Source organism: Anopheles marshallii, chromosome 3 (assembly GCF_943734725.1).
Source record: "Anopheles marshallii chromosome 3, idAnoMarsDA_429_01, whole genome shotgun sequence".
In the NCBI taxonomy this organism is placed as follows: domain Eukaryota; kingdom Metazoa; phylum Arthropoda; class Insecta; order Diptera; family Culicidae; genus Anopheles; species Anopheles marshallii.
In genome coordinates, this window is record NC_071327.1 from 30,906,928 (window position 1) to 30,921,298 (window position 14,371).

General features: G+C 44.3%; 1 protein-coding gene across 1 annotated transcript in view; it reads right to left on the minus strand.

Moving 5' to 3' along the window:
- LOC128713552 (metallo-beta-lactamase domain-containing protein 1) overlaps positions 1 to 2,629 on the minus strand; it is a 55,446-nt gene extending 52,817 nt beyond the window's left edge. The window contains exon 1 of the mRNA XM_053808413.1: positions 2,452 to 2,629. Within this exon, the coding sequence (XP_053664388.1) occupies positions 2,452 to 2,623 (172 nt within the window). The 5' untranslated portion in view covers positions 2,624 to 2,629. The remainder of the gene's footprint in view (positions 1 to 2,451) is intronic.
- Positions 2,630 to 14,371: the final 11,742 nt, after the last annotated feature.

Genomic DNA, 14,371 nt, shown 5'->3' on the forward strand with positions numbered 1-14,371 from the left:
GGCACCATGACTCAACCAGTATCGAACCCTAAGCAAGAAGACATTTTAAAATAAATAAACACAATTGTGTGCGAAACAGCACAGACACTTCGTTGTAGACCCCACATTTAACCGAGCATAGAATTTTCTAAATCCACATCCAATAGCCTACCGTGGCAGCTCGTGGCCACAATAACCATTTGCTCTGCTGTTTACCCTCATCTCATCCCCGTGCACATCGATTGGCTAACCTTCGCGCACAACTTTCTTCGAAAACCTTCTGGAGCATGGCAAAAAAGAAAGGAACTGCGGGAAACGCCAACCGAAATCGCTATCGCGCACTCGTCCTCGGGGCAAACAATTTTCCTCTCGTGTCGCGCTCGTACCACTTACCGTACCAGCGTCCGTGCAAAGAAACCGATGCTAGGGGGTGGAGAAAACCATTCAAATGACCACCGTCATCATCGGGTGGCCAAACCGTGACCCCGTGTGCCGGTGTGTGTGTGTGTGTGTACGTTGCGGTATGTTTGAGCTAAAAGAAACAACAGCCACAGCAAAAAAAAAACGCACCAAACGCGCAAAACGACAAAAGCTTAATCAAAAGTTCACCACTCACTGGCACAAGCTGACTCGAAATCGTGCCCGTGTTGCGATGAAGAAACAAGCGAAAGGCGTTTAGCCAGCTGTGTGTTTGTGTGTTCATGGCATGGTAGTTTACCCCCGGATTCTAAAACTGTACCGTATCAGCGTTTGTTGCTGAATGTTTTCCCGTGTTTGTTAGCTGTTTTGGATGACGGTTGGTGCGGCAGAACTTCTTGCTCGTCATTGCGTGCTTTTCCGATGTTTCACCTCGTTCCGGAAATGTTCGCAAGCTCGCAAACACACTCACACACACACACACACACATATACGCACACAGCCAGTTCTCCCTCGTTTAGTTTTCAACCCTCGTTTGAATGTTTTATTCTGTCCCGGTCTCTCTTCCTTTAACATCCCTTTCCTGCCAGCGACAAGTCTTTCGCTTCCCTGAAGCGAATGATTTCCACTGTCTTACTGTGTGCCATAATATCGCGCTCTTACTACTTACGATAGTTTCCCCCAAACAAAAGCTTCCTGAAAAGAAGGATATACAAAAGCACTCCTGCCTGCATATCCATTCCGGCACCTTGCCTCGCGATTCCGTTTTGCCCCCTTTTGCCAAGTGACAAGAATTGATTGGTTTGCGGGAACCAAGAAAACGAAACCTGAGCGAAACTAACCATGGACCACACTTTTCCATTTTCACTTCAAAGGTTGAAACCCCGCTCCACACCGGGGTTGGGTTTTGTGTGCCGAGTTTTCTGATTTGTGAAGCCGTGCCAATCCCTAACATCCCCGCTGTACCCTTCTTTCCTTACCTTGCCCCCTTTTTCCTCCTCGGTCACACACTGAAGGAAAACTATTTCCAAACAGTTGTCTTGTCGGGTAAGGTGCGCGCACCCCGAAAACCTCACTCGCACATCAACGTCGAACATCGAGGAAAACTTACTCCTTAGGAACCAGTTCCCTCTCTTCCCTACCCAACTCCCATTCCCCCCCCCCTCCCCATCTTTTCAACATGTACCCGGTGCTGCCACAATCGCTTTTGTGAATCGTTTGTTCTGTAACGCGCGCGCCATCCCAATGCGTGTACATCCCACCAACCAGGCGGCTCCATCGCGCCACCATCATTACCAATCGGGGTAATGTTCGGCAGAAAAGGGTTCGAAATGTGGCCCCAAACAAAGCAAAAAAAAAGGAAAAGAAAGTGGAATCTTATGTGCCGATCTCAACATATCCCGGTACGAGTCAATGGACGTAGTAAATGGCGCACTCGAGTATGCGTGGATGTGTCGGCGAAAACAGCCGAAGGATATTGAGCCATTGTGTCCATCGGCAGTCGCAAGTCGTACGGAGATGTTTAAGCATCTTCTGTCAGGTTTTCAACCGAAAGGACAGCAAAAAAAAACAGCTCCTTTTTCGACCCAGACCGAACAGATTAAGAAAAGTGGTTATATTTCTCATTCCCCCCCCCTCCCCACACACACACACGCATATGAGGTAGTCCCACATACACAAACACACATCCAAAATGGCTTTGGAACTGGTCCAGAGGAAAGTGAAAATGCTTCTCGCACTTGACCCCTGCTGTTGGGTGCTGTTCGGCTGTATGTTGGTGAGCCCCCAGTGTTCGGTACCATTTGCCAAAAGAAATGGCAATTCGATTTCGGCAGACGACCCATACGGCTATCAGTGCGAGCCCTATAGGTAATGAGCCTTCTTTTCCCACCCAAGATATCCACGATAGACTCGCAAAAAAAAGGCGAAATATACACCACGGCTCTAAACTCTTAATTTCCGGACATCTTTTCGGGTTTTTTTATGTTGTTGTTTAGTGTCCTGCATATACAGAAGAATGTGTGTGTTTAAGGCTTGATTACACTTAGTACTTACGCTGCAAAAGCAGATCGCCGTCCCAAGGTGTCATCGTGTCGACGATGACGTTGCAATCGGGGCCTTTGATCAGGGTGCAGGTGCAGTTGGCCAACATCGGGGCGTCGGGTTGCGGGACCACTTCATCCTCATACTTCGAGTAGCCCTCGCTCAGGATGATGATTTCGTTCATTTCACGTTACTGTAGCCTGGCCTGGATATTCAATTAATTATTTTGAAACTCTTCGCCCAAGAAGCGTTCCAACCGTCCGCAGGGTGATGCACCACCGAAGAGAGAACGTGACGTGGGAAATAATAAAAAACCGAAACATCGAACTAACGTTTTAAACGCCAAACGTAACACAAAACCGAACTAACGTATCCTCGTTTTTTTGGTTTTATGATTTGGGAAGATTTTGCCTTAAAACTTCCCATAGATTCCCTTGCTCCCCTGGTGGATTACAGGCGGAGGGGGTTGTGGGAAAATTCACACGGGCCGTCATTCTTTCGCCAAGTTTTCGGGTGACCACGGCAGGAGCGAAACGAACCAATGACGACCGGCTGTAAAAGGACGGCGCAAGTGACGCAGTACGCAGTAGCTTTGGTGGACGAGTGTATCAACTCCCGTGCCGTGCCAGTTTTCCGGGTTGATTTTTTCAAATTTCCCTCTACTTTTTCTTGCTTTTCCTTGGTTTCTTTCTTTACAAATTCACACTCTCATGATGCGACCACTCCACACACACACATACAATAAGCCCAACCGGCCCCGTTGGACCGTTGAACAAAGCGGAAAGCGATTTCCGTTCCAGCTGTTTTGCGCTTTTTGTTTTTCTCTCCTTCCATTACGAATTTTCTTTCATCCCTTTTTTGTGCTGTGATTGGGAGCTTTCTTTATCTTTTGCGCACGCAAAAACACTCACCCGTGTACACAAACCTTGCGATGCACACACATACACCTAACGGCGACACAGATACACGCTCGCATGGTTGTCACACAAACAGACACACACACATACATACACCTTCGTTTTCCGATGATTTTCCGTACCGCATTGGAGTTGGGGTTAATTTTGCACACCACCCCCACCCAGAGCCTCCCCTCATCCTGGTGGCCGTATACTGTGGGCCGTGGGAAAATCCCGTGCACGGGTCAACGGGTCAACAACAATACGCATCGGGTGCGTACCACCCCATTTTCCACCCCGTGACATTTTCCCCCGTTGGTCGCTGGGGGTACGACGCAAGAACATTTTTGCTAATGGCCGGTCACGCACATAAACACACGCGCACGCGGTTGCACTTTCGTCCCCCGTCGGGTGTTTTGTGGGGGCATTTTGGCTTCGTTTCCACTCCTTTCGGGCGGGCTTGTTTTGCGAAACACGCACACACCAAAACAAGCACTGTTGGTCGTTCCGCTTACACGCAGTGGGATGACATACGGTTGGGAGGGAAAAAAAATCTGCTTCGCGTACTACGGTCGTCCGACGCCGTCCGGTTACAGCCGGTGCGGTCGTTTGCTTCCGTTCGCTCCTGCCGAGTGATCAACCTTGACTGGTGAAATGAAAAACGGTGAAAATCGTGCGCGCCCTGCACACGATACGGGCGGTCTGCAGTCGGCGAAAAATCGCCCTTTCGCCGCCCGCGCGCATGACCCAGGGAGCAATTTTCACCCCGGAGCTACCAGTTTCACTGCGTTTCACACCTAGAGAACCTATAAACTGCGTCGCTCTCTCTGAGATTTTATTCCCATCCTTGTCGTTCTTTCCAAATGCTTTCGTTGCCTTCTCGCTCTACATGAGCATTGCCGAGTGGATTTTTCCTCAGTTTTTTGTTCCACAATTTCTATATGCATTTCTGACAAACACCGGTTGAATTTATCGCACTCATCTTAGACTTAACTAAATTCTTGTCCGCGTTGCTCCAAACACTTTGGCGCGCAAATGTTGCTGTCATTGAAAAACTCTCTCTATTTTATCGCTCTATTTAATTGGGTTTAACTTTTGCGCGCATAGTTATATGTCAATCGTCAAAGCCTCTCGATTATTTCCGCATACGTGAAAGTCATTTTAGTTTTACTTTTGAAAATAAATCTTAATTTATCGAGATGTTTTACATGAACATGCCATTCAACGCTGTGCGTAAATCGTTCAACGCATGCCTTCACACCCCCTCGATGAACAGAACAATTCTGCTATTCGGTGCGCAATTCGGCCGACAATGGACACTCGTGAGTGTACGGTGATTGCGATGGTGCTTTTCCCTGGCGATGTTTTCAATGCTAACACTCACCTTCAAACGTGATGGCAGCGATGTTTTGTAAGAAGCAGCGGTGTTATTTGATAAATCTAAAATGAAAACCGATTGAAAGTTATCAATAAACGAATAATAATCGAGAAATTAATATTTGGGTTTTTTCTTAATAGCAAACAACTTTCGACTTACACAAAGTTGTGAAAATACTTAACAATACAATTTGAAATAAAAAAAAACCCCCGTAGGAAAAACTCTTTTTATCTCATGTCTTTTCTTCTGCGGAACAATGCGATGAAGTTAAGTACTCGTTTGGTGCTCCATGTTGTGATGTTTTGTTCGTTATTAAATTACGTTGTATAAATAAAGCAACTGATTATTTGTATTTCTGAATAATCAATAGTTTTTATAAAATCAATCTTCCTTTAAATGAAGTGTTTTGGAGACAAAACAGTAGCTTCAAAACATAATTTCAAATCTACACAGCTACCCACATCATTCGCACCGAGTGATAGCGCCTCTTTTAACTTATGCTTGACGTCACCGTAGCAGCATAAAACCCCTCTAGACCAATGTGAAAGAGCGAGCACACTAACGCTCGAATCGCTACGCTAAATGTGGAGGTTATGAACTGAGCAAAGCCGGTTTGTGCGCAACAGAAACGCATGCCCGCTAACAGTATTGCGTGCAAGTTTGTTACATTCCAATACAGGGAGGCTCATTCTTCACGAAATGATAAAAAATTCCGTAATTATTTTTAACGTATTCAAATAAATGTTTTTTTTCTATCAAAAAGACACTTTCATGTATTTTACTAATACAATATTTGGCCAATTTACTAAATTTTACCATTCAAGTTGGAAAGTTCTGACCGTTTATTCATTTTTTTCAGCTTGAAGTGAGACATGTAGAGACAGATGACGTATCTTTCTTATGTTTTGCATCATGTGCTTCAAAAGTTAAAGCTAAACCGGGTCTCTCCACAATTTCGAAAGTTTTCTTAGATATTTTAGATTTTGAGCCAAGATGTGTCAATGATTTTCCAGTTTTTTTTATTGGTTCTATTATTTACTAACGATATCTCAAATTTTTAACTGATTTTGATAGTTCCCGAATTTCCTAATATTTTTTTATAATAACTCTAACATTTTGGAATCCGTCATAATTTTTTTTAATGATTTTCGAGATGTTTTTGAGTTCTTACCCCAGGTAAGAGACGATTTCCCAAACAGTTAAAGGTACTATTTATTGTACCATCTTCCAAATTCAATATAAATTCAAATAACAAATCGATGTACTGGAATATGCCCACAGTTTATCTTCTTTTAAAGTTTTTTTCAAAGAAGCTACTAATCAAACAACAACAGATTAAATTTTCCACAACCATGTACCAGCTGTAAAAAGCTGATCACACAATGTAAATAAATCACTTGCATGTGAAATTGTCAAACATTCCAGAAACCCGATACCTTGCAAAGGTTCCCACGTTAACGCAAACGTGCATCGATGGAAAAAACATCCTTCAATACCTCAATTTTTATTGGCCGTCCGGCTCTTCAGCACGTTTGAAGTTCAACGACAAAAACCAAACAAAACTCGATTACAACATACCCCGTGTGCCCGTGCCAAGGGTGAGTGTTTACATCGTGCCCTTGTCCCATCAGGTTCAACGCGACGATTGAATATTAATTGAGAGTGAGACGCATGCCACACACATACAGGTGGTTATTAGTACTAACCCTCTTCAATCGATCATGTCATGCGCCGCCATCATCACCGGGATGTGAAGACGCACCAAATGGACGGCAAGGAAGGATGGATGGAAGGATGGAACAATTTTTAATTATAATTTCGCTCCGTTGCACCTACGGTCGCGGTGCCAACCCGTGACACCAAACGCAAACCACCCTGTCTTCGCTTTCGTTCGCAAATCGGTCAACGCTGTCGGCACTGTGACGGCGTTTCTATAGCTGCAGGTGCATTTTTGGGATCATGGCCACACGGTGCACGATTATGCCAGCAGCCAGCAGGCTTTTTTTGCGTCGTATTATGCGTAAAGATGAGCCTCGCCGTTATGGCTTTGGTCCGGGTTCACGCGGTAATGTGTCAAGAGAACGCCCGTGTATGTTCTCCTCTTTTGCTCGGTGGTCCTCCAACGATCCGGCACGCGCGTGCGCAATCAAACTCCTCCACTCAGCGCATGTGCAACAGCTGTGTAATGCCGCATAGAATTAACGTACTGTGAAGGCACGCCGCATGGATGCGCTGCGCAGGCAATGCCTCTTTCGCAATCGATCAATGCCTCCAAAGTGTCCGATTCCGACGATGAATCGGCTTCTAAAGCCACCCTCACCCAACATGGATGACGTGCGTCAACTGCAGGGCTTCATCGCGCAATCGGTCGGCCCAAAGGTATTTCCTGTAAGCAATGGCGCCTTAGACGCTTGGACGCTCACGCGCATGATTATGGCGTACCGAAGTGGACAGAACCTTAAGTGGTGCTGTCTGCATCAACCCCACACACATACACCTCGAACCCAACTTCTCCATTGCACAACCCATTTAGGGGGTTGGATCAAACAAATCGCATTCATTGAAGCAATGACACATAGCCATGATCCAACCAGCATAGCTCGCGATTCGTTAAATTGGAAAGCTCACGTTCCTTAGGCATGCATTTGACCAGCAGCATCCACCTGCCTGCAAAGAAGATGAACTATTAAGTAACCGGAAATCCAATGTGTAACAATCGATAAAAGAGCAATCACGCATTCACACACCGGACCCGGTCGATACGCCGGTTGTCAACAAAACCTCTGTAATCGGATGCGATCATCAGCAAAACCGTCGTCTGGAAGTGCGTCGCCGTCGCCATCGTTTCGGGGCGCCAAAATATCGGCGAAATTTCATCCCTGGAAAGTTGAACCGACCGGTGAAAAGTGGGACCGCCGTCCGACGACGGTCCACCCAAAAAAGAGAAGGAGAAAGAGGTTAGGTTGCGATAATCCAAACACATTTGCCAGCGAAAGAAAGGAAAAAAATACGTCATCACCACGAGAGTGATAATGAACGGTTGCTCCACTCTCCGGGATCTCCAGCGTACAAGACACCGGACCGAGATAATGTATCCCACCAACCAACGAACCAACCAACCAACAACTGCCGGTACCGGATTCATCAGCAGCAGCAACGATGGCAAGGTGCACCCCCTGCTGTCACCTGTTACATAAATGTTGATCACTTTCATTTTGCATTTTTTTTTGTCCGTCTATACTCCCTTTTCTTCGTCTGGTGGGTCGCTTTGCACCGCCGGTCGGAAGAAAGCGCGGTGAAGGGCAGCTGTTTCCCTTCTGGTTTTGGTTATGTTACTCAGTCAGTAGGTTTGTCTGTCGATTCCATCATCCCGTCCGTTGTCGAGCGTTAGAGGTTGATTGAATCTTCGCCTGGATCACTGGATCACTGGATCACGTTAAACGGTGGTTGTTGGAATAATGTACTGGCAATAATTTGTTGTCATACTTCACAACGTACCAGAAGATGTCTCCACCCCAATTTGCTACCCAATTGCTCGTTACACAATTCGCAACGATGACAGCTTTATTGATGTATCCTTAAATCACTCACCCACACCAATTGTTCCTGCAACCTTGAGAAGCGATTACAACATTTCGTACATTAACGCTGAATACATTAGTCAACAGCGTACCTACGCATCCTGCAGCACAACTAATGCACGTGTGCAAAAGTGGCAAGGTAAACCATGCGCAATCATCACAATCAATTGATCGGCACCGTACCGTTCGGACGTGCTAAAATGTTTGGCACTTAGCTGAACGTCTAAATTATTACACCCGCCCCACAGTCCGGTGTGTTTCCAGGAAAGGAAATTCGGAAGCGAAACTGCTGCTCAAACGAACGAGAAAGTGGCGAATGCAGCAAACGGCAAGTTTGCACGTTCATCCTAACATGTGCTAATGGGTACGGTAAACCTTCCCCGGCCGTCATCATAACAGCTGAAGACTGGAACAGATTGATGCGTCCATGATGGTCTGATGTGTCTCATTCCATGTAGGACTTCGCGCCTGTTCCCTCGAATCCAGTTACACGCGCAAAACAAATCTTGTCCGGTGTGGTGCATTGTTGCACCATCGATTACGGGTTAGTGGTGATGATTAGCGCGGTAGCCGTGGTTGGGCCCATAGTAAGTAGCGCCCTTACAACGGCGGCCCTGCATACATCATCAAGCCGGCTTCATTACCTTACCGCGTGGGGAGAAATTGGATCAGACGCATGTGTGCTAACCCGTCACCTTGTGGAGAGTAATGCGTTAACGCATACGCAGTAAGATACACGGGTGTGATTACGGCTTGAACGTGGCGGTAAAATGTTCAAACTTCAAAATTATGTCAAATAAACAAACAAAAAGTGCTCCAAAATCACCATCGCTACAAGCATTAAACACGCGCCTAGAAAGGTGAAATATAATCTCACTTCTTCTCCCTATACTCAACCGGGAGGAGAATTCCTCAGCAAAGAAAAGGACCTGTGGGGAAAGGTTACCGAGTCCCGGCATACCTAGCTCCAGAAATCACCCAATAACAACAACAACAACAACAACAAAATACATCCAACCATCCCCAAAACGGCTCTCGGTGCCCTCACTATTACGTAATTATGTGCCACTCGCCGCTGATTATGACATTTCTAAATCACATAACCTCATCACCTTCCGCTCGATTGAAGGAACGCCTCGGGAAAAAGTGGCCTACACAAACCCTCTCCATCCCTCCCTCTCTCTCTCTCTCCAACTCTCTTCCCTTTTAACCCATCTAGCCCAGGTGCCATCTAGCGCCGCTTAAGCGGTGATCGTTAAGCATGAAGATAAAGTTCAGCCGCAGTAGCAACAACAGAAGAAGCCAGAAGGACGGCTAAACTACTGGCAACACTGCAACGGTCCCCAATATCGTCGCTGTGATGTGAAGGAAAACCAGCCTAAAAACAAAAACTCCAACCATCCCCCCCAGAGAGTGTGTGTGTGTGTGTCTGGGAAGTGGCGAAGAGCGAAGTACCTACCATCAAAAGCAATTACTTGCAGCAGTTGTTAATCTGCTTCTTCTTTACATTCCCACATTCACCACCCCTTTAAGACCTCCGCTCCGGTTTCCACCTCTTACCCGACCGACCGACCCGACCGGAGCAGGATTGTTTTGCCTATGTACGGCGGTCTATGCGCTCCGTTGACGAACCATTTTTTTGTTGTATGGTCACTAATGCTAAAACACTAGTGACACAGAAAACCGTAGAAAACACTGCGCGCACGGCACGATCCGGCAGAGAAACGGTGGTTATGCGCCTGATCGAGCACACGAGTGCACTACGGGTGCATATGACGAAAGAGACTGTTGTGGGTAATAGTTAGTATCCACCACGGTGTTGGTACGGCGCATCATTTTATGCTTTGTTTATATTTGAAGTTCTCTTCACGCTTGATGTGCCCTTTTCCATTTCTGACATACATTTCCTGCCAACAAAAAGGCTCTACGGCTCTATGGAGATTTTTAGACACCAACTTAAAAGTTGATAGTTTGATCTTTAGGATGTTTGGGATGATTATTGATGAGATGTAGAGAATGATTTTCCTCTAGTTTAAGAAGAGAAATAACGCTTTCATGTGCAAAATATTAAAAATTGTATTAACCATCCGTTAAATATCTTAAAATTATCTGGTACAAATAGAATCAATAGGCCAAAAAGAACGGAAGTTCCTGTCCAAAAATGCAACTTATCTTCATAGGAATAAACATATCGTTAAATCTTCAAATGCTTCAAAGACTCAAATAAATTGACTTTTAATTTTCATCACATATTTTTCGAACTATTTACCAGGCATTGACAACTGTTTGTTCCGATACCTGAATATTCTAGTTCAAATGCCAAAGTTGGAGTGATTCGTAGATTATAAACGAGTTTAACTGGAATGTATTGAATTAGATCTGGATTCAGGAAACTTTCTTAACTGACACATGAGAAAAGAAAGCTATAGAAATGTGAGAATAGAACCAGCTGTAAAAAAAAACCAAACCCTACGTTCAAATATTCCAGAAAATGTGTAGAATTCCAGATACACCACGACCGATTCCAATTCAACTTCAATAGCATCCAGAACTCTGTATTAGCACAATATTGTAAATGATTGACATGTGATTCTTATGTAAAATCATCTTCTGTTTAATAATCCCTAGTTGATTTAACAGATATGGGTTTAGTAATCTTTTTTTTTTTTGTTTTCGTCAGAATCCGTCAGGCCCTATCGACTTATTTTACCACGTAGTTATAAGTCCATGCTACGGGGGATTGATCCAGATGGGATTTTGGTCCGGTCTCTTCGTGTGAAGACCGGCGCCGCTACCATCATGCCACTGGACCGCCACAAGAGTTTAGTGAATAAAAAATGCATAAAAGCCCGGAAAACCTCTGAAAAGCAATAAAAGCGAAAGACTCGATCAGAGTATTTACAGCATGATTAACAATTCTCCTCAAAAGTATTTATTCCACCTTCAAATTATGACGAATTATTGCAGAAGCAACTGTTTAGCTCGCTCAGTCAATCGTGTTTTTCTCACCGCTTACAACCAGAGTATACTTTTTTACATCCGTAAACTGCTTCCCGGCTTTCTAGTGACTAATGACGAGTTGAATAATTTTTAAACATTTCCTATACTAATTTGCAAATCACTGACGGGATGAAGTGCGTCATTTCAAAACATTGTCATGATGAGCGAATTATCGTTTTCACGTTCGAGGTAATAAGTAAACCCGATCGTATACCGAGAAAGACATATCATACGTTTTTCACAAACAAATTGCATAATGTTCCTGTTTGTGATTAGATTGAAAGTCGGTTGGAACTATACAAATTAACACGGCGAGAAAGAAATCAATCCTAACACACATTCGGAGCATAATTTATGATACGAACGAAATTATGAAACATTTATGATAATACGGGTTCGGGTTTAGATTAATGGTATGAAATTTATCCTCGGTCACGTGCCACCACCACCTGCTGCACCGATGAACATTAATTGATACAGATTTGCTCCAGCACCAAGCGGTTGATAAATTGGAACAAACCGCGCAAAATGATCGCCTGATAGGTTTGATCTTGATCGGTTCGTGAATCTGCAACCGAAGGCATTTTATTGCGCATGCTTAATCATCATTCCCCTGGTTAGCATAAATGTCATTTCCATTTTGTTTGCATTTCCTTTTTCTTTCTTTGCGCCAACATGTTGCAATGAAACGATCGCGTGCTAGGAATCGCAAGGCCTTAACCGGAATTTTCCAGTAACTTATCGTGATATCTATGCCAATAGAAAGTTCTTTTGAACTTTAACTTTTAACAGTCTACGAGTCCAATGATATCGTGCTGTGAGGTTAGGTCAGCTGTTGCAATTATGCCACGACGAATAACGGGCAATGAAAAAACCGAGTTGCATTCAAACCCCCCTTTAAAAGCTTATAAAATGAAGAAGAGTCTACCAGCGAAAGGGGATTAAGAGAAACAACCAGGAGACCTTGGTGGACACTCGGTCTTCAACTCCAAACACAACGCACAAAATCCTCATCGAGGTCAAGTTTGACGACGATACCGGCTCCTGCATTCCACGCAGTCGTTTACGCCGCCACGATCGCACGGTTCAAGCCCCGAAGAGACACGAGGGAAACAAACATTGAAAAACAAAACCATCAGCCACAAACTCAGCACACAATGTCCGTTAGGGTAGCGCACTTCCAGTGGCGTTAAGATGCTACTCCGAACCGAAAGGTTTTCAGCACGACAAACGCGACGACGGCCTTCTTCAGTCCAGTCCGGTCCGGATCCCTCGCAAACCCATCATCGGTTCGTCCCTGCGTTAATGCGGTGTTGCGCAACGGCAACTTAATTATTAATTTTGTGCACACCCGCACACGCACGCACTCACCCCAACAGCAGCACTAGCAGCAGGTGGGCCTGTCCCTCCAGTGGGACTGGTTTTGTTGTTCATGTTGGTTCCGGCTGGCATGTTTGCGCAGGTACCATTACGGTAAAGGATTCCCTCCAACTCCATGGTCGAGTTGAGTCGTATAAAGAATTTTATTTTTCTTACTTATTAACGATCGAGTTTTACAATCACGCCACGGATGATAAAAAGAAAACAGCTGCGACGTTGCTGTAAGAACCCAACATTCTACCCATCCATTTCACAACGAAATCTGCTATTCAAATTAACTCTAGGCATATTAAAATATGAATTCTAATCATTCTTCTGATAGGGATTTGAGGTGCTAAATGGATGTTGACTTTCCGATGCTTTTGGCAACAACAATATCGTTGCGGTTCGGGTGGTTATACTATTGATTCACAGCAGTGTCACAACAATTTCACAATGTGAGCCAACCAAAACCAAATGTCGCACTAAGTGTACTTGAGCACAACAAAAAACATAACCTGAAACAATATTAAATTGTTATATTGTACCAGCTAGTAACACTCTCAGCACAGGATTAAGTTGACACAATAGGCAATAAATGGGAAGGCAAATAATTTCGTACCGGATGGACGTGCCGTTTCATAAAGTTGGATCATGTCTTTATATCCAACGAACCATGCGATCGCATAAATTCACTCACAATTAACAAACTTCCAATTCATGAACACATTTTTCCGCCCGATGGCCAATAAAACAAACAAATGTCTGTTCTTATCGCATTGTCGTACTCGTTACGGTAAACTAATTCAGTTGTGTTTTGAAGATTTTGTATACGTTTATACATATTTTGTAAATAAAATTTATGTAACTTTTTTTTTGTTGAAATTTATAACAAAATTTCAAATAAAAATATTTATCATTATAAACTATAATAAATTTGTATAGATAAGATTTTAAAAAATACCAAACATTGTTGTTATCTTTTGAAATGAGTAGAATAATATAGAAAATAAAACCAAAACATACTAAATCTAAAGATGTAGCTAAAACGTTAAAAGCTCCCAAACGACATCATTAACATTGAAAAATCCACCGAACAGAGGTTCGTCGCTTATGGCCATCTGGCTTATGGCGGAAATTCTCTTCGAATGCACCACAATGCACAAATGCCTAAATTTGGCAATGAATCATTTATGGAGATGGACAAAAAGCCTCTAATACACTACGAAAAATATTCTACCATCGTTGGAAATGCCATCGGTCAACAAAATCCCCAATGTTTTCTGTATGACGCCACCGCGCAGCTCCACACGGATACGGATTGCCGTTTAGCTGTAGTTGAGTTCTTACCTATGCAAATTGAAAATCACAAATCGCACTCCAAACAACATCCAGCCTTGGCGCACTGTTTGCTCACGATCGCGATCTCACAACGCTGGATGGTTTCAACTGCACCCAGGCCCAACAAAACTTTCTCCACTCGGGTGCCGACAGACTGCGAGAATCGCATCCCTCGATCGAGAGCGAGAGCGATCTCGCGAATCTCGCGATCATCAGCGTAAAACAACGGCAAGCACACCAAACTACACGCACGTGCACAATACCATTAACAAGATTTAACCGTCGAAAACCAGAAAGAGATCGAGAGTGAGCGCGTGCGTGAGTTTGCACAGGGGGCCGAGAGTAACAAACACCCACCCTGTGCCGTTTGATTTCAT